This window comes from Staurois parvus, unplaced genomic scaffold (assembly GCF_062004578.1).
Source record: "Staurois parvus isolate SC_StPar_1 unplaced genomic scaffold, SC_StPar_1.0 ptg001719l, whole genome shotgun sequence".
Lineage (NCBI taxonomy): Eukaryota > Metazoa > Chordata > Amphibia > Anura > Ranidae > Staurois > Staurois parvus.
The window spans coordinates 378,164-403,261 of record NW_028319515.1 but is presented as its reverse complement, the minus strand read 5'-3'; the positions used below and the strand labels follow the sequence as shown (position 1 = coordinate 403,261).

Below are 25,098 nucleotides of genomic sequence, written 5' to 3'. Positions count from 1 at the left end.
GTCCGTAGAACACAGCAATCACCGGCGGTGCCGGGTGCGTGCAGGGTGCATGTTCTGGGAGGACGTCCGTGGACGCCCTGCCAGAACTAGACAACTGGGCTGTAGCTGTCTTTCAGCTATAGCGTGGTTGGAAATTGGATAAGAACACTAAAGTGTCTTCTGTGTGCTCATTGGGGCCCAGTTGGTATTAAGTTGAGTTGAGGTGTGGTATATAGTTCCTTAGGACAGCAACACAAAGATAGTGAGGGAACAAAGTAGATTTAACACTGTTCCTCTTGATGGTAGCAAATTAGGGTGGGGTCCCCTTTAAAGCACTAAACACGGGGCAGGCTTGAAGTAATGAATAGCAACAATTGGCATAAGTGTAAATGGACAAAAGACAACTCCCTCTGAATATCAAAGGCAAAATGATCAGTAGAAGGAATCCTGCTTTGTTGGCACTGCTGTATCCTGGCCTTCAACCTTATGTCAGCTTGTAGAAATAAACTGTAATGCAGATGTGTCCCAACAATGGCGGCTGGGAGAACTAGGCCACAACCTGAAGTGATATATGTAATGTTCACAACTACGTGTAAGCAGATAGCTGAGGTGGCAAACTGTTAGTATTCACTCTGTGAGTGGGTGCATGGGTCCCTCTCCCCTTTCAGAGTAGTCCGGCAGATTGTAGCAGTGTGTCAGGTTGGACTGCTGGGCAGCGTGGTGGACTGGGTGGTCAGTAGGCTCTTTCAGCTCTTCCTTTCTCTCCAACCCTGGCTAGTTCAGCACCTCAGCTGTCAGCACACCTCCTTCTCCTTCCATCTCTCCCCGCACTCTCCTGACCAATCTCCCGGGCTATTGATATTTATATGCCCCCGCCCACACGCTACCCTTCCTGGGAAATGTAGTCCCTGACTGCCCTGCTCACCAGCCGAGTTCTGTTATTTAACATACTAGTCCCAGAGGGATGTTCTGTCCATGTGAGTGACCCTGAATGGCAGGCCACCATCATCTAATGTCCATTTTATTGTATTACAAGTAATAACATTTCAATGGGTTCCACAAATGACAGGTAGAAAATATACTTCCAGAAAAATAAAATAAACTGCCAACTGTTGTCATGGGAAACACAGAGAAAGCTGAGTATGTTCTGGAGGAGGAAGGAGGACGTTACCACGACCCATGGCTGAGCTTTATATGTACATAATAGGAAGGATAACTATGGATGGTTGGAGATAGTTGGGACAGAGCAGTAATATGTCCATGTTTAATGCAGTTTTATCATTCCTTCCAATTTTTACAGGGAAACCAACTCCAGAGAAAGAAGAGGTGTCACCCAGCCACTCGTCCCCTCTGGTTCTGATTGAGAATATCCAGGACAGACACAATCCTGAGATGTTAAAACTCCTGGTGGAGAATATCAGTGACAGATCCATGGACATGGACTTCTACATAGAGAGGATTCCAGAGGTCCAATCTGCCGTCATCACCTTCACATGTGATATAGGTCAGACACCCAACAAAGACAACGATTTATGAACAACTCCATAACAACGAATCAAATTCCATGTTTTATTTTAGAGTTCTTCTTAGAGAGCAGAAGATGACATGTGATTGGTTGGTTTGGGCTGTGGAAATATTTCTCTTTTTCCTCCGTTTTACATTAATCAGTGACTTGATGTGAGGGAAGTTGCAGGGCCAACATTTGGAGAAGGACCCTCCTGTGAACTGCTCACTAATTCTTTACCACGCTAGACAGTCTTGTCAAGACGTCCAACCCTAACAGGCCTTACCTTGTGCGGCCGATGTTTGCACCATTATGGGGGTAAAATAAATAGAATAATTGCACATATGAACTGCACTCCACAGATTGGGAACCACTATTGACGTATCGCTACCACCGACATCCAATCAGTACCAAACCAGGCAGGAGGCGTGCATGTATATACAGTTGCAAGAAAAAGTATGTGAACCCCTTGAGATTACGTGGAGTTTTGCATGAATTGGGCATAAAATGTGCTCTGAACATCATCTATGTCACAACAATAGAAGAACACAGTCTGCTGAACATAATACTACACAAACATTAGATGTTGCCATGGTTTAATTACACATAACATGTAAACATTCACAGTGCAGGGAGGAAAAAGTATGTGAACCTTTGGACTTAATAACTGGTTGACCCTCCTTTGGCAGCAATAACCTCAACCAAACGTTTCCTGTAGTTGCAGATCAGACCTGCACAACGATCTGGAGTAATTTTTGGACCACTCCTCTTCACAAAACTGTTTCAGTGTAGCAATATTCTTGGGATGTCTGGTGTGAATTGCTCTCTTAAGGTCATGCCACAGCATTTCAATGGGGTTGAGGTCAGGACTCTGACTGGGCCACTCCAGAAGGTGTATTCTGTGCTGTTCCAGCCATTGTTTTATTGAATTACTTGTATGCTTTGGGTCATTGTCCTGTTGCATCACCCATCCTCTGCGGAGCTTCAGTTGGCGGACAGATGGTCGTACGTTTTCCTGCAAAATGTCTTGCTAAACTCTGGAATTCATTTTCCCATCAATGACAACAATCCGTCCAGGCCCTGAGGCAGCAAAGCAGCCCCAAACCATGATGCTCCCTCCGCCATGTTTTACAGTGGGGATGAGGTTTTGATGTTGGTGTGCTGTGCCTTTTTTTCTCCACACATAGTGTTGTGTGTTCTTCCCAAACAACTCCATCTTGGTTTCATCTGTCCACAGTATATTCTGCAAGTAGTGCTGCGGAACATCCAGGTGCTCTTTTGCAAACTTTAAACGTGCTGCAATATTCTTTTTGGACAGCAATGGCTTCCTCCATGGTGTCCTCCCATGTACTCCATTCTTGTTTAATGTTTTCCTTATTGTAGATGTGTCAACAAGAATGTTAGGATGTGCCAGAGATTTCTGTAGGTCTTTAGCTGACACTCGAGGATTCTTCTTTACCTCATGCAGCATTCTGCGCTGTGCTCTTGCAGTCATTTTTACAGGACGACCGCGCCTAGGGAGAGTAGCAACAGTGCTAAACTTTCTCCGTTTGTAGACAGTCTGTCTTACCGTGGACACATGAACATCAAGGCTTTTGGAGATACTTTTGTAACCCTTTCCAGCTTCATGCAAGTCAACAATTCTTGATCGTAGGTCTTCTGAGAGCTCTTTTCTGCGAGGCAAGGTTCACATCAGACAGTGCTTCTTGAAACTAGTAAACCCAAAACAGGTGTGTGTTTTTTAAGGGCAGGACAGCTGTCAGCAACACATCCAATATCATCCCACTGATTGGAGTCAAGGTTGGCTCACTCCTGGCTCCAATTATCTTTGGGAGAAGTCATTAAGCTAGGGCCTCACATACTTTTTCCTCCCTGCACTGTGAATGTTTACATGTTATGTGCAATTAAACCATGGCAACATCTAATGTTTGTGTAGTATTATGTTCAGCAGACTGTGTTCTTCTATTGTTGTGACTTAGATGATGTTCAGAGTACATTTTATGCCCAATTCATGCAAAACTCCACGTAATCCCAAGGGGTTCACATACTTTTTCTTGCAACTGTAGATGGGAGGGTGATGGCTTTTATCCATTTTATGATGCCCATCAGGTCCAGTAATGGGACCTCTGAGGCTTCAGACAGCAACTTTCAGGACCGATTCGTACCGGAACATGCTCCTTCCTGTGTGTTTCCTACATGTTCCCATGTGGTCCAGTTTTGCAGCCAATTCATTTGAATGAGCTACAAAATGTACTGGAATGTGGAAAAAGTACTACAAGAGCTACTTGTTCAGCACGCACTGCACCAAATTGCATGCAACTACCGTACCATAATGCACTGCATTTGTGAGATGCATTTTGGGGTGCGCCATTAACAAAAAAATTTTAAAATGCACATCAGGACAAAATAGAATACAAAACATAGTCAATACATCTCCCCAGTACATACACTTTTCCCTTTTTTTTTAAACCCTTGGCACTGGCACCTCCCAGGCCTTTCAGGGGGTTTCAGATGCCAGAAGGCGGGGTTTCTGATGATGTGACCACATGTCACATGATCAAAAAGCTCCTGCATAAATGTTGTTTTATTACGGACAGTAAACTACCACATTATGGCCATTAGATGGAGCTGGGGAGCAAAGGAAATACATACATCTTTGTAATAAGAGATACAATGTAACAATTCTAGAGAACACTAGAGGGAATTAGCACATAAATGTAACCCAATAGTTCCATGATCTTTAAGCAAATGCCAGAATACTAGGGCTGGGCTGGGAATATACGTGTATCTACGTATTCACTGGGATGTGATGTCTCTATTCACAGATATTGCAGATTTCATTGAAAAATTCTCCGGTAGCCCAAGAGTAAAACAGCATAAACTAACAGCGAAAAGTCTGGAAGAAACCAGAAGTGTCCGAGTGGAGGGGATCCCCCCCAATACCCCGGAGGACATGATCACACTTTACTTTGAGAGCGCAAGGAATGGAGGAGGGAGTGTAGAAGATGTGGAGATGTTATCGGATGAAAGAGCCGTGCTGGTCACATTTCACCAGGCAGGAGGTGAGAGGTATAGAGGTTGAGGGCACTGGGGGTGGGGGATGGTAATGTCTGGGGCAGGAGGGGGTAGACCTGATACTGTATATTGTCACACTCAGGGCCAAGAGAAGGGGTGGGTAGGAGGGGCGGCTGCTCTGGGCGCTGTGGGTGCCTTTCTTCTGTTACAAGGCTGACAGCAGTAATGACAGCGGCATCACCACTCCTGTCAGCCCAGCGCTGGGAGTGGCAAAGGGAGAGCCAAGAGGCAGCACAGGCTGTGTTCTCTCTCCCACTCCTTCCTACATCTTGTGGTGGGACCGCATTGCAAAAAACTGCACTTCCAGGTCAATGCAAAACCTGATCAGGAGCTGCACAGCGATTTTGACAATTGACAGCTGTGCATTGGATCCCCTAAGCTTGTACATCATGAAAGGGGGGGAGGGGGTGCATTTTGGCGTCTTTGCCCTGGGCACTGGATGACCATGTCCCGGCACTGGATGACCATGTCCCGGCACTGGATGACCATGTCCCGGCACTGGTCATGCTCTGCAAGAAATCAAGCACTGGCTGCAAGGGCCACAGAGTTCCACCTACTTACTGCATATTTAAGTGCTGAACACATTCTTTATTGAGAGGCCATAGCTGTACTTTATGTTTCTTTTCTCTTTAACTTCCCCAGAACATCACTGCAAAGGACAGCTAAATCTCTAGTAGCCTAACCTCCCAGAAGTGCTATGGTAAAGGCTAGAGAGAAAACGGAGAGGCTTCATTGTATTAGACTTTGTATTACTATTCCAAAACTTTCCTAATAGCTTCACCAATACAAAAAAGCCGATATTTTCCACCTTCTTCATTTTCAGCTTGTTATGCTACAAAAATGATACTATAGAGCCGGGTCTCCAAGCTTTCTAAGCAAAGGGCCAGTTTGCTGTCCTTCAGACTTTAGGGGGCCAGACTGTGGCCATCAGGAGTAGAAAATGTCCCAGCATTAGTGAGAGTAAACAATGCTCCATCATCAGTGCCATTGCGCTCCATCATTGTTGTTGTTGGGAGGAATAGTGCCCCATCGATGGTGTCATTGGGAGGAATTGTGCTCCATCTTTGTTGTCATGGGAGCAATTGTGCACCTTCGTTGGTGACAGTGGGGGGAATTATGCCCCATTGTTGGTACCAATGGATGAAATATTGCCCCAAGAAGAAAAGTAAGCAAATAGCCCCAGTTTGGAGACCCCTACAACAGAGCAGTCATTGTCAACCTTTTTGCTCCAGAGAAAAGCCCCTTACTTTGGTAAACACCCTTTCAGACATTGAAAAATATAATTGGCGTCATGAAGCTGGATCTGTAAGGTGGTGTTGGACCCGGAACTAGGAAGGCATCATGGAATGTGAATTTAATCAGCCAAAGTTCATGGAACCCCTAGCAGCCTCTCCAGGAGCCCTAGTTGAGAATGACTGATATGAAATAATAATCGTATTATATGTGTTGCCAAGAGGGCTAACACTACTTCTGATGTATCCCTGATTATTGCTGCCTCTCTTATCCTCTAACAAGCATTTTATTTCTTTTTATTGCAGTTCTGAGGATGGTGATGACAAAGCAGCATGTGCTAGACAATGAGACAATATCCGTGTACCCATATTACCCATCCATTGGTCATTGCTTGTATGGGAAGGAAGGCCCTCATATGGAAATACCTGATTCAGTAGAAATCCCCATCAGTCCACATATACTGGCATTTATTTTGAAGGATGAACAGATAAAACTAAATATTGAAAAAGAAATGTCCGATGTTTACTGTGATATCACTTGGCCAAATGTAGACCACCCCACTCCTGTCATCAAACTGTCTTTACCCAGGAACCTCTCCAGTCATCTCCGAACCTTGGCAAAGATAGTTCCAACATGGAGCGATAACGTCCACAAAAAGCTTAAATCTTTTATTTTGGAGTATAAGGCTGCAGAGTGTGACCTGAAACCACCGGTGTGGGAAGGCATCAAAGAAAAGATGTCTACCTCAGGTAGGTACTGGGGTGGGGGCATTATAACATACTACTAGAAGGAGGAGGCAGGTGAGTACTGAGGACTGGAGGGGATCCTCATACACTACAAGGAGGGGGCAGGTAAGTACTGAGGACTGGAGGGGATCCTCATACACTACAAGGAGGAGGCAGGTAAGTACTGAGGACTGGAGCGGGATCCTCATATACTACAAGGAGGGGGCAGGTAAGTACTGAGGACTGGAGGGGATCCTCATATACTACAAGGAGGAGGCAGGTAAGTACTGAGGACTGGAGGGGATCCTCATACACTACGAGGAGGAGGCAGGTAAGTACTGAGGACTGGAGGGGATCCTCCAGGCAGGTAAGTACATGGGGAATAGAGGAATATAGGAAGGACAGAACTGTCTGGATGGTCCAATATACAATATCTGTGAATCTTCTCTATCGCAGCACGAGATCGGGTTCTGCAGAGGAAGACTCTTGAACTGAAATTACCAGATGGAACGACATTACAGCTGGAAGTCCGATTATCAGAAGACACACAGAATACAACGACCTCCCCACCCCCAGAGGAGAAGCCTGAGGTAAGTGTTGGGCTCCGGGGGGAGGGGGGGGGGGGTTCAGTCTCTGCCGATGTTGATGCCACCTCCAGTCTCTGAGCTCACATCTTCCATATATATGAGAACTAAATGTCACCACATTGAGGACTTTTATGGCCCATGTATGGAAGGGGCTCATTCTGTATATCTCTCAGAGGGGGGCACTCCTCTCCTGGATGATGCTGACCACATTGTGCATCAAACATCAGGCAACATCAATCGGGTCATCGGTTCAAATCCCAACCACTGCACCAACTTCCTGGAGTTTGCATGTTCTCCCTGTGTCTGTGTGGGTTTCCTCTAGTTACTCCAATTTCCTCCCACATTCCAAAGACATGCTGGGAGGATAATTGGCTCCGGTCTAAATTGTCCCTAGTATGTGTATGTATCAATGTGAGTTAGGGACCTTAGACTGTACGCTCCTCGGGGGGCGGGGACCGGTGTGAATGTACAATATATACATGTATAGCGCTGTGTGAATTGTTGAAGTGAAGCAGACATGCAGGAGGAAATTGTCCAATACTGAGGAGGAGAGCAGAGAGAGACGTGTTGCCTGAACCATGAATGGTAGAGGGGTCTTCTAGTGCCAGGAAGCAGAAGGATAGCTGGGACAGGGAGTGAACATGGAGAGGGAGCAGACAGAGCATCTGAGCATGCTCACTGAGGGTGTACACCTGACTGGGTATAAGAACCCTCCAGTACTTCTGGGAACAGACAAGAAATGTTCTTTTTATATCCTATAGTTCAGCTTTGTCCCGACCCTTCATACGAAGACAGATATGGGCCAGTCATCAAAATGTCACTTTGTAGAAGATGGCGACACCATCGCAATGTAAATGTGAGTCGTCTTTAGTCTGATCCTTCATACATAAATCCCTCAGTGGATGGGTGGTGGACCCAACCCTCAGGAGTGCAATCTCAACTTCTATTAAGATATACTAGGCCCCTGAAAAAGGCTCGAGGTTTGGGAAAGAAAAGTAGATATCTTGACCAGCCTTTTTCAACAAGGGTGCCCAGGCACAATGGGGTGCCTTCAGGTTTCTTCGGGGGTGCCTTGGGAAAATGCCTAAAAAATGCCCAAAAAGGTGTATACAAGCCAGCGGGGTGAATAAATCCTGCCTTTTAGTTACAAAAAGCCAGAGGTCTTTATTGTCCACCGCTGCAGCCTTCCACTAGCTGGTGTCCTAACATCCAAAAATGTGACTCCTTAGATAATGTTGTTTATTCAATATAGTAGCTGGGCTTGTTATCCTTAGGGAACCTTTCTGCTAGCTCTTCATAGAGTGAGTATGTCACCCGCCCACTTCGGGAACGCTGCCAGGAAAAAGGGTTTAAAAGCCGAGAGTTTAAATGGAATCGATGAGAGCCTTCCTCGCAGCAGGGGACACTCTGATGCTAGGACTCTTGCCAAGGCTATATGGGCTCATCGATTGGTCGCATTTAGGGCTTCCCCGTGACCCCCTGTGCAGTATGGTTCCGTTGGGGTCTGTTCCTTCCCGTCTTCCCATAGTTTTGGTAATGTATTAATTCTATGCTGTGACGCTGTCCAATGAAGTGTCTATTTCATGCTGTAATGCTCACATTATTATTTGTGTGTGTTATTATGCAGATTGTGACGACTATAAGATATATCCTCCTGTGTGTCGTGTGATAATAAAAGTGGAGGTTTTGACAATGCAAGAATATTGCAGTTGGATTCTGTTATTTCTTGGAGTGCCGAGTGAATGCTATGATGTGCCATGGAAGGTGTTCATTTGGTAGAGGGTCTTTCACATGCTTAGAATAATTAACGGTGTAAATGCTGGTTAAAAGTACCTGTGTGACTACCTGTCTATTGTGTGTGTATATGACTTGCTTTTAGTTATTGCATCCAGCATTGCATTACAATATTTTAGATTGTGGTGCATCGAGAAATTTGTATAATTGTAAAGGGTGCCTTGACTGAAAAAGGCTGAGAATCACTGATCTAGATCTATTGTGATGATTGTATTTTTTTTTTTTTTTTGCAGGCTTGTAAAACTGAGAAGAGCCAGAAACTCCCAGGTAACTGAACAATATTGAATTTACAGAGGAGTGCATTCCAACTTATAAACCTCCATAGGAAAGTGTCTATAGCAGCCTTTCTTCACCAGGGTTCCTCCAGAGGTTGCCCAGGGTTCCTCCAGAGGTTGCCCAGGGTTCCTCCAGAGGTTGCCCAGGGTTCCTCCAGAGGTTGCCCAGGGTTCCTCCAGAGGTTTCCAAAGGTTCCTCCAGAGGTTGCACAGGGTTCCTCCAAACGTTGTCTAGGGTTCTTCCAGAGGTTTTCCAGGGTTCCTCCAGAAGTTGCCCAAGAATCTTCCAGAGGTTATTTGGGGTTTCTTGACTTATGAGCAGTGATGGGTTGATCTCATTCTTTGCACTGACCACCAATGCAAGGAAGCCCTTCACTAACATAGGGTGGAAAAGGTACCACAAAGCTGTAGCTACTATCAATATTAGAAGGGGGTTCCCCAAAACCTGAATATTCTTTCAAGGGTTCTTCCTTGGCAAAAAGGTTGAGGAAGACTGTATTGTGGTGTGCATATGAAATAAAGACAGTCCTCTGGAGAGTATTATGATCCCCAAAACAAACACTGAGTAAAAAGGACAATATACAGTCAACAAACTGACAGTTATGACAATGTACAGGAAGTTATTATGTAAATGTCACAATACCCCATTGAAAATAATGTGATAATTTGTTGCAATACCCAGGTGATAATAGCAGTACAAGGAAGCCCAGCATGCCTCATGAACCCCCAATTATTCCTTCCCTGTACTCAAGGAACTGTGGGCAGTGTGTGAGCCACTAAGCCCCTCTCCTTCCATATCATCTCTGTGGCTACAGTGAGGTGCTGGAGGAGACCAAAGGTCAATGCCACCATCTCTGTCTTCTCTACCTTGGAATATTGGGAAGTTATGAAATAAAAATGTGTATGGCTGTAGGCTGTGGGATGGGGGAAGGCCCAGACGGTTAGCACCCAGAGGGACGGCATGGAGAGAGAGAGAGAGCGGTGAACAGAGGCTGGCAGTGCCTAGCTGCAGAGAGAGGCTCGGAGGCAAATGCAGTAAGCACAAGTAGTGGAGAAGTTCCCCAAGGAGCTTTGGCGACAGTCCCCGTGCTGTCCTTCTTCCTCTGTGTAACGGAACCGGACCCAGACCACACTTGGGTATTTCCGTTATACTGCAGCTTCCCTGTTCAAACACAGATCCCTGGACACCACCTCCTGATCATGCAGGAAATAGACAGCACCAGTCTCTTCTTAAGACAGGAAGTCAACTCTTTTATTTCTACACAAAACACAAGTTATATACACAGGGCGGGGTAACACAACCAGGAACAGGAAACACATCATCAGCCCGCCCCATCAGTGGGAAGGGCTACAGGAAACACTTCATTAGCCCTCCCCATCAGTGGGAAGGACTACAGGAAACACATCATCAGCCCGCCCCATCCAACCAAGACACAGAACAATGGGATGTAGTACATGGCAGAGAACAATGGACAACCACATGACAGGGAACAAGGACAATCCCCACACCAATACACATTCACACCCTGTACCCCTTAACAGGCACAGGGTGGATTAAACATAATGAAGGGAACATGAGCCGACACAGAGTTCCCCCCACCCCCAAAAGTCACTCCCGTCACACTCTGGAACCTTTTCCTACGCTAAGCACACTCACCCTGTCAAGTGAGCTCCTGTCCCTAACCCAGCCACATGCAGAATGCATGCCAACTGCAGTGAGCCAGAGCTTTTTGTAAGCTGTGCCCTCACTAAAGATGGCCACAGAGGTCACCCGGGTGGAAGTGTCCAATCCAACAGCAGTCCACCTCATGATACATACATAGACCTAAGAGAATGGATATTCCTCCAGTCCTCCACTCTCCCTGCAAGGTGGATGCAACAGTACCATCTGTGTAGGGAAGTCAACTTGCACCTGCCTACATGGCAAGCAAAGAACTTGCACATGCTCAGTTGCAATTTTATGGACTAATTATGTAAATTACAAATACACAAATGATGCTGTGTTTCCTAAGACTGTGTGCTAAGAGATGGTTGGCCACCCATCTTGTGCACCACTTATGTACATTGGCCAAGTCACATGTCACAATGGGCAAATGCCCCCCCAGTTGCCATCTTGGACAAAACTCTTCTTATCCAAAGAAAACCTGACATTTGAAATAGTAACTCTTGTAGAAGAAGAATATTTTGTCAGGAATAGTGAAAGTGAAATTTCAATTTTTAGGAGACAGGATAGAGTTCCCTAATGAGATTTCCAAGGATCCACTAAAGGTGGACAGAGTAGGACAGATTGTGGTAGAGAGTTTCAGAGAATGGAAGAGGCTTTGGAGAAGTTCTGGAGATGGGCATGGAAGGAGGTGATGAGAGAACTAGTGAGCACGAGGTACTGGGAGGAACAAAGAGGATGGTTTGAGTGATATTTGGAGATGTGGCTGGTGATGTAGCTCAGGGAAGCCTTTGTATGTTGTTGTTAGTAGTCTGAATTTTATTAATTGGGCAAAGGAAAGCCAGTGGAGGGATAGGCAGAGAGGAGAGGCGGACACTGAATGGTTGGGGAGGTGGATGACTGGCATGAGCATTCATGATGGACTGAGGGTGGGATGGCTTGTGTAGAGGGAGGCCAGTAAGGAGGGAGCTGCAATAGTCAAGGTGAGAGATAACAGGTGAGCAGATTAGTATATTGCTGGTGTAGTTGGTTAGGAAGGGACGTATTTTGGAAGGTTATGGAGGTTAAGGCGGCAAGTTTTCGGCATTGATTGAATGTGAGGCTTGAAGGAGAGGTCAGAGTCCAGGGTTACACCTAACATCCTGGCATTAGAGGAGGGACTAATAAATTTTGATTTTGATCTTCATAAAAATTTGGGGGAAGGGGCAAATATCATGAGCTCAGTGTGTGGCCTCCATACTGATATGTCAGATTTGCGTGTCATCAGCATAGAGATGGTATTGGAATCCACACATTGTTATCACGTTTCATACACCATAGAATGTTATCACTCCTCCATAATTATCAGCAGTGGTCATGGTGCCCTTCAATATCTGCAAATTTCAAGCAAATGGGCAATATTTCTGATTTGTCCACATACGGCCAGGGTGGTGGGAAGCGGGTTGGGGTAACAAATGTAGAACTACCCCCTCAAGGGTTGCTTAGTCATTTTTGGGTTCCCTGTCAATCTGGACCTCTTGTTGAAAGCCCAACCTCTGCTGACACCACCGTGCTCTTGTGACCAAAGTAAATCACACCTGTAAGATGGACTCACACACAAGTCAGTATAGACCAATATGAACTTTATATTGGAATTAAAGGTAACTTGGTCAAAAAGAACAAAAGGACACTGATATATGCAGCAAACATGATTTGGTTAAGGACTAAAAATGTCCGTTGATTATCTGCTCCTGTCCAAATTAATCATTCTAGCTAGCTTTGGAATGTGCGCACACTGGAAGAGACTCACGCTGACACACAAGTTCAGTCTATGAACACTTCTAGTTTATTATAATGAGAAAGTGAGCTTATATATGCAAAATGATGCGAGAGTCATGTGACAACAGCATCAGCATTATATTAGTCTATATAGGCCTTTTACCACATCCATCACAGTCCCCCCTTAAAATGACTATTTTACTCTGTCCCTATAAGACCTCGCTCATCTGTCCTTATGTACCTTGGAACTCTTTTATGCTGCACGTTAGACAGGTGATGACTATTTCATCACCCCCCTTGCCACAGACTTTGTACATAAGGAAGTCAGATGCTATCCCTACAAAATTGTGAGATTACTGTTGGAGGGGAGGGACCGTAATGGGGTATAAGGTTTTTCTTCATCAATCGTATAGAGATCAGGAAGGTAGGTGGTTCAGAAAGGTAGGTGTTCTGTTGTCTACAGCTTTGCTCATCAATTTCCTCACACATGGTATAACACAGCATACAACCAGGGCCAGGAGAATCAGAATTATTAGTATAGTTATCCCTATCTACATTTTTATTCACAGTTATCATTGGAATCAGGGATTCGAAACCTGTTTTTACTTGGTCTCTGGCTTTAAATTCATTAGACACCCCCCCTTGGGACTCCAATGGCATCTATATACACATGTGGGTCAAAACTACCAGAAGGAGCTTTCCACTTCCTCCTATGGCCAGGCGTTGGGTCAGGGGTATTTTCTGCTAGGATGTGGAGAGGCATAATGGCCTTTGCAAGAGCATACTCACCCGTCCAAATCCCTTCCAATCTGGTTCTAATCTTTTGGTCCCCAGTAATCATCCATGACACATATATATACCTGGTCACTACCATCGGAACATACTCGTTGTGTCAAGATCGTATAGATCACAGATACTACAGAAATCAAAGGTGAAAATTGCTACATGAGTGTTGGATGAGTTGTACCAAAATATAGTGGTGTCTCCTATTTCGGTGATAGCCACCTGTTGAGCCTCTGTCAGACTCATTAGAAAAAGGATATACAACATAGTTGTCATGGTGTAGATGACGCCTTTTCCTCAAGGGTTGGGACCTTCTTGCAGTGGGAGGCATTTATCCAAGTGTTCTTCCCGGCCACCTTGACAGAAGTGTCTGTGGTCAGCAGAACTTGGAATGGACCATCATATCTTGGCTCAAGGGAATGTTTCCTCACCAATTTCTTTACTAATACCCAATCTCCGGGTAATAGGCTGTGAGTTCCTGTATCTGACTCAGGATCTGGAATGGAAGAAAACACTTGGACATGGATACGGGTTAATTCACGTGATAATACAGTCACATAATCAGTTAACACATCAGATTGTAATTGCAACTGTTGTGGAAAATAACAACCAAGTCTGGGGGCTGAGCCAAACAAAATCTCATAAGGGGATAGGGAGTGTTCTCCCCTTGGTGTGTATCTGACACTAAATACAGTAGGGCAATAGGCAGACTGTCTGGCCAACTCATGCCAGTCTCTTGGGCCATTTTTAGAATTCTGGCTTTCAGTGTACCATTCATTCTTTCTACTTTTCTACTACTTTGGGGGTGATAGGGGGTATGGAACACCAGAGTGACTCCTAATGCCGCCCATATTTCTTTGGTTACTGAAGCTGTGAAGGCGGGGCCCTGGTCACTCTCTATCACCTCTGGAAGCCCATATCTGCATACAACCTCAGTGAGGAGTTTCTTCGCAGTTGTTTTAGCAGTCATGTTAGTTACAGCAAAGGCCTCTGGCCAACTGGAAAACATGTCCACCACCACTAGGGCGTACTCGAACCGCCCACTCTTTGGCATCTGGATATGGTCAATTTGTATTCTTTGAAAGGGGTATAGGGGTTTGGCCAAATGTTTCTGTGGTGTCTTCTCTGTGCGTCCCGGATTACATTTTGCACAGATGGCACATGTTCTGCAAAAATTGTTCGTCAATGTGGTGATTCCAGGCGCTATATAGTACTTGTTGATGAGAGAGTTCATGAGGTCCTTTGACAGATGGGCTGCTCCATGTGCCCACTGGACTACAGCTGGAAACATATTCTTGGGTAAACAAAGCCTCTTGTTGCACTCAAACAGACCGTCTTTGAGAATAGCTCCTCTCCGTCTCCAGCTTTCTTTTTCTTCTGGACTTGCTTCTTCTTGGAGTTCCTTGAGGTAGCTTCTGTCCACAGGTAAGGTCTGTAGGGTGAATATTAGTTCCCACTCTCCGGTCACCTCTCCTTCCATTTCTGGTGGTTCCATGGTTGCTCGTTTTGCCACCAAATCTGCCAGATTATTGCCTTTGGCTTCTGGGGAGTTTAATTTCCCGTGAGCTTTTGCCTTCAGAATAGCCACTTGAGTGGGTAGAAGGAGTGCTTCCAGCAATCGTCCAATGGCTGCTCCATGTCTTATGGACGTACCTGCCGCAGTCATAAATCTTCTCGCCTTCCACATGGGTCCGAAATCATGGGCCACCCCAAAGCCATATCTGGAGTCTGTGTAGATATTGGCCCTTTTTCCTTCCACCATCTGGCATGCTGTTGTGAGTGCTTGGAGTTCTGCTCCTTGTGCAGATATTGCTGGCGATAGGGCTCTTGCCTGTAGGACTGTGTCTGCAGTAGTGACCACAAATCCTGTATGATATTTGCCTCCACAATCTGCATATCTGGAACCATCAACAAAGAAGGTGAAATCTGGGTCCTGCAGAGGTGTTTCACTCACTGTGGGGAGATGGAAGGTTTTCTATTTTCATCACTTCAAGACAGTTATGAGGCTCAGTGGCTCCATTATCCTCTCCACTTTCTTCATTACCTTCATTACCCCACTCAGCAAGTGAGAGGAGAGTGGCCGGGTTCAAGGTTTGGCAACGTAGAGAGTGACGTTATCAGGAAGTTGGAGGGAACACTGTAGTCTGAGATGCCTCGCTGTGGACAAATGTTTAGGTTGGACTTGGTTTAAAATGGCAGCAATATCATGCGGCGCCAGAAGGACAAGTTCACGTCCCAGAATGATATTAGAGGTCTTATCCAGCAGAGCTTGAGCAGTGAAAACTGCACGCGGACATGAGGGGGCTCCTCTAGCCACTGGGTCTAAACGACATGAGTAGTAGCCTATGGGTCATAGGGGGTCGCCATGGGACTGGGCCAATATTCCTGTGGCATGGCCTTGGTGAACTGGCTCAGAGAATTTTGACATAACTGCCTAGGTGTATTGCTGCCCCTCATGGGTAAAAGCGAAAAGGTATCTGCAGGAAGGATGCAAGGGAACGCTGAAGAATACATTTGCCAGGTCCACCACGGTGAAGTACTTTGCTGTTGGAGGTACCCCTGTGAGTAAAGTGTGGGGATTTGGGACGATAGGTGTCTCTAAGACAGTGGCTTCATTCACTGCTCGGAGGTCCTGTACCATCCTGTACTTCTCTGGTTCCCCTTTGGGTGTCTTCCTTTTCACCAGGAACAAAGGTGTGTTGCATGGAGAGGTACAAGGTATGAATGCACCATTTGCCACAAGGGACTTGACCTGCTTTGAAATGGCCTCGGATTGCACTGGTTTCAGTGGGTACTGTGGTTTCCTGGGTAGGGGAGCTCCAGGCTTCAATTCCACCATAATTGGGGGTACCTTTAAATGTCCAATATCTTCGAGTCCTGTGGACCATAGGCAACTTGGGATTCTGCTCAGCACATCCGCTGGGATGCTGGTGGTAGGGGTCTCTTGCAGTGCCATCAGAAGGGGAATGGAGCACAGTGCAGACGTGTCCTCTTCTAGTGGTGATGAGATGACCACCTTACCATCAGGAGTGAATGTGATAGAGGCCTGGAGCCTAGATAGCACATCAGCTCCCAGGAGATTCAGGGAACACGTCGAATACACGATGAACCGGGCCAGCAAGTCTGGGAATGGACCAACCTGTAAAGGTCGGGTAAGAGGATTAGACCGTGGGGTTCCATCTACCCCCACACAGGATATATCTATATCAGAAAGGTATGAGTGGTCTGGCAGGTCTTCTGATCTGATCACGCTCCTGGCTGCACCTGTGTCAATTAGAAATGTCGTTGGGTGCCCTTCAATAGGTAAGGTCACTTTTGCTAATGGGCCCCCTGAACCCGCTGAAGACACTGCCAGGATAGGGGATGACACAGGCTTGCCCACTTCCTAGCGCAGAAGATCCAGGTGATCCGCGCTGGGCCCAGAGGCTTGATGTTGCTGTTGTGACTGTTGCTGGTTGTGTGTGTCCTGGTTCCACTGTGGCCATCGACGTCTGGGAGGGGCTCTGTAGTTCCTCTTGTAGTGTCCTGGGCGGCCGCAATTGAAGCAAATGGGCTTATTTTCTTCCGAGGCCATTGGCCAGGTGTGTGTCCAGGGATCTGCTTCCATAATAGGGGTGGACTTCTTGGTAGCTTGTTGATGATTCAAGGCATTTTGCCACCAACAGCAGAGTGTCTAAGGGCACCACACGATACTCAGGCCTAGCCATGATAAGACCCTTCCATACTGGTTCCCTCAGCCCCGCAACAAAGGCTGATGACAGCATCTGATTATGGACTTTCTTGTATGCACTGAATCCCAGGTCTGAGAAGACCTGGAACAATCTGGTATAGAATTTTTCTACTGACTCTGCCTTATCTTGGGTAATATCTTGAAGGGTGCCGAGTATGTCTTCTGGATCTGAGCTATCCTGCGATAAAAGGACGTGGGCTGCTTTTCGGGGTCTGGCAATGTGGTCACCAGGGAAGAGGCCTGGGGCGATACGGTGCTCCATTACTTTAACTGACAATTGCGCGGTCAAGCAACGCTGCACCCAAATTAAATAAATTTACGGCCTTTTTTTCCCACAAATAGAGCTTTCTTTCGGTGGTATTTGATCTCCTCTGTGGTTTTTATTTTTTTGCGCTATAAACAGGAGGACTGTCTCCCACCTTCCTTTTGGAAAGATATATGAAAAAGCTTCCTTTTTTTCTGAATATTGGTAAGGGTATGCATTCCCTATTTAGAAGTGACACAGTGCTGTTTGTATTAGAGCACTGAAGAGTGATTCACACTCACGAGGGTTTTCATTATTTTGGTTTCACAGTTTTTTTCACTTTTTTTCACTTTGTTCACTTTTTCACTGATTAATGTGATTGGGTATTCACTTGAATGAAGTCACTATTATTTGGATATATGAAAAAAGATAATGCACTATGTGAATATTTTTTCTTTTGGAGGTATATTATCGGAGGAATTTTTGAACACGAGAAGAATTTGATTTAAAGATTTAAAGATTGGACTTATAGTTTTTGGACTGCACATAGCTTTTAAGGGTTTATTGTACAGCATTTTCTGTTTGTTGATTTTTTGTACATCTTCTGGGGTGAAGGTGTTGGTGGTGCTGTGGGGAATTGAATTTAATTTTTAAAGAGAGTGTTTTTTTACTCTAATATATATATATATATTTATATATATATTCATACAAAACATTTAGAATATAAAATAGTATTAGGAAACGGAATAGGCATTTTACCATATCCATCACAAATATAATCACTCTTAGTAACTGTGAGCAAAAGTAACAACGTTCATCATAAAGCAACAATAACTGATTATAATTATCAGGCCGGCTTTCAGAAACAATCCACTACTTCCAATCTGAGGGGAGTGCTGAATCCCCTCAGAAACAACCAACAAGAAACAGGTGAGCTCACTGAGGGTCCTCAGAACTAGATGGCAAGGATTAGATGTGAAGGAAAGAGAATTCTCATTTGAAATTGAGCACTGTCCCTTTAACCCCTCGCCTACCGGGCCCTTCCCCCCCTTCCTGCCTACCGGGCCCTTCCCGCCCTTCCTGCCCAGGACAATTTTCAGCTTTCAGCGCTGTCCCCCTTTACACTGTACCCATATCACATTTGTATCAGTTTTTTTCACAAAAATAGAGCTTTCTTTTGGAGGTATTTAATCGCCGCTTTTACAAACAGGTAATTGTTCTCCTTCAGTGATGTGCGTTGATGAGGCTGCACTGATAGGCAACACTGATGGGCACTGATGAGGCGGCACGGATAGGCAGAACTGATGGGCACTGATGAGGTGGCACAGATAGGCAGCGCTGATGGGCACTGATAGGAGGCACTGATAGGTGGCATTGATAGGCAGCACTGATGAGCTGGCACTAATGATGCTGCACTGATAGGTGGCAATCATGAGCACTGATAGGTGGCACTGATGGGCAACACTGACTGACGACACTGATGGGCACTGACTGGCAGCACTGCTGGGCACTGATAGGCGGCACTTCTGGGAAGCACTGATGGGTGGCACTGCTGGGCATATGTGGGTGGCACTGCTAGGCATAGGTGAGTGGCACCAATGGGCACAGGTGGGTGGCACTGATGTGTACAGGTGGGCAGCACTGATGGGTACAGGTGGGAAACACTGATGAGCACAGGTGGGTGGTACTGCTAGGCACTGCTGGGTACATGTGGATGGCACTGATGGGCACAGGTGGGTGGCACTGTTGAGCACTGATCATCAGTGCTCTGATGATCAGTGCCGATCCGTTCGCTGACAATTGCCGGATCTCGGCAGTACTTTCCTCACGCTGTGACAACTGTATTTACCCGGTGATCTGCTGTGCCATTGGACACAGCTGATCATGTGGTAAAAGGCCGCTGTGATTGGCCTTTTACCGTATCATGTGATCAGCTGTGTCCGTAGGACACAACAATCACCGGCAGCGCCGGGTGCTCCCAGGGGGCGTGTTCTGGGAGGACATCCATGGACACCCTCCCAGAACTAGACAACTGCGCTGTAGCTGTCTTTCAGGTTGGACTGCTGGGCAGCGTGGCGGACCGGATGTTCAGTAGGCTCTTTCTGCTCTTCCTCTCTCTCCAACCCTGGCTCCGCGGCCAAGTTCAGCACCTCAGCCGTCAGCACACCTCCTTCTCCTTCTGTCTCTCCCCGCACTCTCCTGACCAATCCCCCGGGCTTTTGATATTTAAATGCCCCGCCCACACGCTACCCTTCCTGGGAAATGTAGTCCCTGACTGCCCTGCTCACCAGCTGAGTTCTGTTATTTAGCATACTAGTCCCAGAGGGATGTTCTGCCCATGTGAGTGACCCTGAATGGCAGGCCACCATCATCTAATGTCCATTTTAATGTATTGCAAGTAATAACATTTCAATGGGTTCCACAAATGACAGGTAGAAAATGTACTTCCAGAAAAATAAAATAAACTGCCAACTGTTCTCATGGGAAACACAGACAAAGCTGAGAATGTTCTGGAGGAGGAAGGAGGACGTTACCACGACCCATGGCTGAGCTTTATATGTACATAATGGGAAGGATAACTATGGATGGTTGGAGATAGTTGGGACAGAGCAGTAATATGTCCATGTTTAATGCAGTTTTATAATTCCTTCCAATTTTTCCAGGAAAACCAACTCCAGAGAAAGAAGAGGTGTCACCCAGCCACTCGTCCTCTCTGGTTCTGATTGAGAACATCCAGGACAGACACAATCATGAGATGGTGGATAATATCAGTGACAGATCCATGGACACGGACTTCTACATAGAGAGGATTCCGGAGATCCAATCTGCCGTCATCACCTTCACATGTGATATAGGTCAGACAACCAACAAAGACAACGATTTATGAACAACTCCATAACAACAAATCAAATTCCATGTTTTATCTTAGAGTTCTTCTTAGAGAGCAGAAGATGACATGTGATTGGTTGGTTTGGGCTGTGGAAATATTTCTCTTTTTCCTCCGTTTTACATTAATCAGTGACTTGATGTGAGGGAAGTTGCAGGGCCAACATTTGGAGAAGGACCCTCCTGTGAACTGCTCACTAATTCTTTAACACGCTAGACAGTCTTGTCAAGGCGCCCAACCCTAACAGGCCTTACCTTGTGCGGCCGATGTTTGCACCATTATGTGGGTATAATAAATAGAATAATTGCACATATGAACTGCACTCCACAGATTGGGAACCACTATTGACGTATCGCTACCACCGACATCCAATCAGTACCAAACCAGGCAGGAGGCATGCATGTATATAGATGGGAGGGTGATGGCTTTTATCCATTTTATGATGCCCATCAGGTCCAGTAATGGGACCTCTCTGAGGCTTCAGACAGCAACTTTCAGGGCCGATTCATACCGGAACATGCTCCTTCCCGTGTGTTTCCTTCATGTTCCCATGTGGTCCAGTGTTGCAGCCCATTCATTTGAATGGGCTACAAAATGCACTGGAATGTGGAAAAAGTACTACAAGAGCTACTTGTTCAGCACACACTGCACCAAATTGCATGCAACTACCGTACCATAATGCACTGCATTTGTGAGATGTATTTGGGGCATCATTAACAATTCATTGGCCCCCACACACTGTGGTTTGGTGTGCACTGGCCCTCAGGCTAGATGGAGAAACTGAGCAAAATGTAAAAATGCACATCAGGACAAAATAGAATACAAAACATAGTCAGTACATCTCCCCAGTACATACACTTTTCCCTTTTTTTAAAAAAAACCCTTGGCACTGACACCTCCCAGCCCTTTCATGGGGTTTCAGATGCTGGGAGGAGGGGTTTCTGATCATGTGACCGGATGTCACATGATCAAAAAGCTCCTGCATAAATGTTGTTTTATTACGGACAGTAAACTACCACATTATGGCCATTAGATGGAACTGGGGAGCAAAGGAAATACATACATCTTTGTAATGAGAGATACAATGTAACAATTCTAGAGAACACTAGAGGGAATCAGCACATAAATGTAACCCAATAGTTCCATGATCTGTAAGCAAATGCCAGAATACTAGGGCTGGGCTGGGAATATATGTGTATCTACGTATTCACTGGGATGTGATGTCTCTATTCACAGATATTGCAGATTTCATTGAAAAATTCTCCGGTAGCCCAAGAGTAAAACAGCATAAACTAACAGCAAAGAGTCTGGAAGAAACCAGAAGTGTCCGAGTGGAGGGGATCCCCCCCAATACCCCGGAGGACATGCTCAAACTTTACTTCAAGAGCGCAAGGAATGGAGGAGGGAGTGTAGAAGATGTGGAGATGTTATCGGATGAAAGAGCCGCGCTGGTCACATTTCACCAGGCAGGAGGTGAGAGGGATAGACGTTGAGGGAACTGGGGGTGGGGGATGGTAATGTCTGGGGCAGGAAGGGGCAGACATGATACTGTATATTGTCACGCTCAGGGCCAGGACAAGGGGTGGTCGGGAGGGGTGGCTGCTCTGGGCGCAATGGTTTGCTGTAGGGATGGGGATGCCTTCCTTCTGTTACAAGGCTGACAGGAGTAGTGACAGCGGCATCACCACTCCTGTCAGCCCAGCACTGGGAGTGTCAAAGGGAGAGCCAAGAGGCAGCACGGGCTGTGTTCTCTCTCCCACTCCTTCCTACCTCTTGTGGTGGGACCGCATTGTGAAAAACTGCACTTCCAGGTCGATGCAAAACCTGATCAGGAGCTGCACAGCGATTTTGACAATTGACAGCTGTGCATTGGATCCCCTAACCTTGTACATCATGAAAGGGGGGAGGGGGTGCATTTTGGCATCTTTGCCCTGGGCACTGGATGACCATGTCCCGGCACTGGATGACCATGTCCCGGCACTGGATGACCATGTCCCGGCTCTGGATGACCATGTCCTGGCACTGGATGACCATGTCCCGGCACTGGTGATGCTCTGCAAGAAATCAAGCACTGGCAGCAAGGGCCACAGAGGGCCACAGAGTTCCACCTACTTACTGTATATTTAAGTGCTGAGCACATTCTTTATTGAGAAGCCATAGCTGTACTTTATGTTCCTTTTCTCTTTAACTTCCCCAGAACATCACTGCAAAGGACACCTAAATCTCTAGTAGCCTAACCTCCCAGAAGTGCTATGGTAAAGGCTAGAGAGAAAACGGAGAGGCTTCATTGTATTAGACTTTGTATTACTATTCCAAAACTTTACTAAAAGCTTCACCAATACAAAAAAGCCGATATTTTCCACCTTCTTCATTTTCAGCTTGTTTTGCTATAAAAAGGGCAGGGTGGTGTGACGGGCGCAGCGTCAGACCCCAGTCCTTCTCACCAAACTCCTTACCGAAGGACTAGCCAATCTAAAACCACGATGTCACGTGCGTAACAATGCCACACCCAGCTGCACCCTGCACAACGATTTTCCAGCTAATTGGACCACAATCTATGTACCGGCAGCCTGAATGCGATTGTTACTGGGTCAGGTTAATTACGCAATTACCCTTTACACTGCCACCACCTCCTTTTTGTACAGAGAAAGAGGAAACTCCCGCAATACACTAGGATGATTAGTTAATCGTCGGTATACCGCTATCTCTACAGACCGGTTATACAGAGGGTTAAACACTCATAGTAGCGCTCTTCAGCGGCAGGGATACGTAAGTTACATTCAAGAACTATAGAAACAGTTCAACACTTTCAGAAAGTAAGATTTATTACTAAAAGGTAAAAAAGGGTTGCAGTAGAAATATTTACAGAAAAAGATGTAACCAATATATATATAAATATACAGAACACAACAGCACAGCAAAGAGAGAACAGGAAGAAGTTTAGGTAAATAAATGCCTGGGGTTAAGCAGTTTCAAGTCTGATGAGTTAAAAGGGATTTCTGGTCTCGCACTCAGTTTCGTTGGTACAGCGCGATTCCCCTTTCTCTCGGTCTGCTAGATGTTAAAATGCAGACGGTCCGCACTTCTCTGACTACTAGAGATGAGCGAATCGAAGTAGGCGAAGTGGAATTCGTTTCGAATATTGGAAAATTTTTCCTAAAATGGCGGCGACATGTGCGGCGACAGAGCGGGGATGTCTGGGAAGGCGCGCAGACAAGGCGCGCTGACCCATAATGCATTCATTCATGACATGTGATCGCATTAGCCAATCAGCAGCCAGCCAGCCAGCACTGTGTAATGGTCGAGCTATAAATGGCGGCCATTTTAGAATTCTTCATTTGCCTCCAGTCATTCAAGAGAGGCAGACCTGTCTGTATTAGGGACAGAGTTAGGGCCACAGAAACGTTACTTAGGGACAGAGAAACGTTACTTAGGGACAGAGAAACGTTACTTAGGGACAGAGAAACGTTACTTAGGGACAGAGAAACGTTACTTAGGGACAGAGAAACGTTACTTAGGGACAGAGAAACATTACTCAGGGACACAGAATTGTTACTGAGGGCCACAGAATCGTTACTTAGGGCCACAGAAACGTTAGTTAGGGCCACAGAATTGTTACTCAGGGACAGACAGAGAATTGTTACTGAGGGCCACAGAATTGTTACTGAGGGCCACAGAAACGTTACTCAGGGACACAGAATTGTTACTGAGGGCCACAGAACTGTTACTTAGGGCCACAGAAACGTTAGTTAGGGCAACAGAATTGTTACTCAGGGACAGACACAGAATTGTTACTGAGGGCCACAGAACCGTTACTCAGGGACACAGAATTGTTACTGAGGGCCACAGAACTGTTACTTAGGGCCACAGAAACGTTAGTTAGGGCCACAGAATTGTTACTCAGGGACAGACACAGAATTGTTACTGAGGGCCACAGAATTGTGACTGAGGGCCACAGAATTGTTACTGAGGGCCACAGAATTGTTACTGAGGGCCACAGAATTGTTACTGAGGGCCACAGAACCGTTACTTAGGGCCACAGAATTGTTACTGAGGGCCACAGAACCGTTACTTAGGGCCACAGAATTGTTACTCAGGGACAGACACAGAATTGTTACTGAGGGACACAGAATTGTTACTGAGGGCCACAGAACCGTTACTTAGGGCCACAGAATTGTTACTCAGGGACACAGAATTGTTACTGAGGGCCACAGAACTGTTACTTAGGGCCACAGAAACGTTAGTTAGGGCCACAGAATTGTTACTCAGGGACAGACACAGAATTGTTACTGAGGGCCACAGAATTGTTACTGAGGGCCACAGAATTGTTACTGAGGGCCACAGAACCGTTACTTAGGGCCACAGAATTGTTACTGAGGGCCACAGAACCGTTACTTAGGGCCACAGAATTGTTACTCAGGGACAGACACAGAATTGTTACTGAGGGACACAGAATTGTTACTGAGGGCCACAGAACCGTTACTTAGGGCCACAGAATTGTTACTCAGGGACAGACACAGAATTGTTACTGAGGGCCACAGAACCGTTACTTAGGGCCACAGAAACGTTACTCAGGGACACAGAATTGTTACTGAGGGCCACAGAACCGTTACTTAGGGCCACAGAAACGTTACTCAGGGACACAGAATTGTTACTGAGGGCCACAGAACCGTTACTTAGGGCCACAGAATTGTTACTCAGGGACAGACACAGAATTGTTACTGAGGGCCACAGAACCGTTACTTAGGGCCACAGAATTGTTACTCAGGGACACAGAATTGTTACTGAGGGCCACAGAACCGTTACTTAGGGCCACATAATTGTTACTCAGGGACAGACACAGAATTGTTACTGAGGGCCA

The 25,098-nt window shown here is 46.1% G+C and overlaps 1 protein-coding gene across 4 annotated transcripts in view; it reads left to right on the top strand.

The window, feature by feature from the left end:
• LOC149434651 (protein mono-ADP-ribosyltransferase PARP14-like) overlaps positions 1 to 25,098 on the top strand; it is a 196,616-nt gene that overhangs the window by 7,075 nt on the left and 164,443 nt on the right. Inside the window, exons 4-10 of one of the 4 annotated variants that reach the window (XM_089663559.1) lie at positions 1,280 to 1,483; positions 4,309 to 4,545; positions 6,097 to 6,540; positions 6,973 to 7,106; positions 9,131 to 9,164; positions 20,014 to 20,205; positions 21,474 to 21,710. In XM_089663559.1, coding sequence (XP_089519685.1) covers positions 1,280 to 1,483; positions 4,309 to 4,545; positions 6,097 to 6,540; positions 6,973 to 7,106; positions 9,131 to 9,164; positions 20,014 to 20,205; positions 21,474 to 21,710 — 1,482 coding nt within the window. The remainder of the gene's footprint in view (positions 1 to 1,279; positions 1,484 to 4,308; positions 4,546 to 6,096; positions 6,541 to 6,972; positions 7,107 to 9,130; positions 9,165 to 20,013; positions 20,206 to 21,473; positions 21,711 to 25,098) is intronic. The other 3 variants (XM_089663561.1, XM_089663562.1, XM_089663563.1) reach the window with 3 other exon arrangements.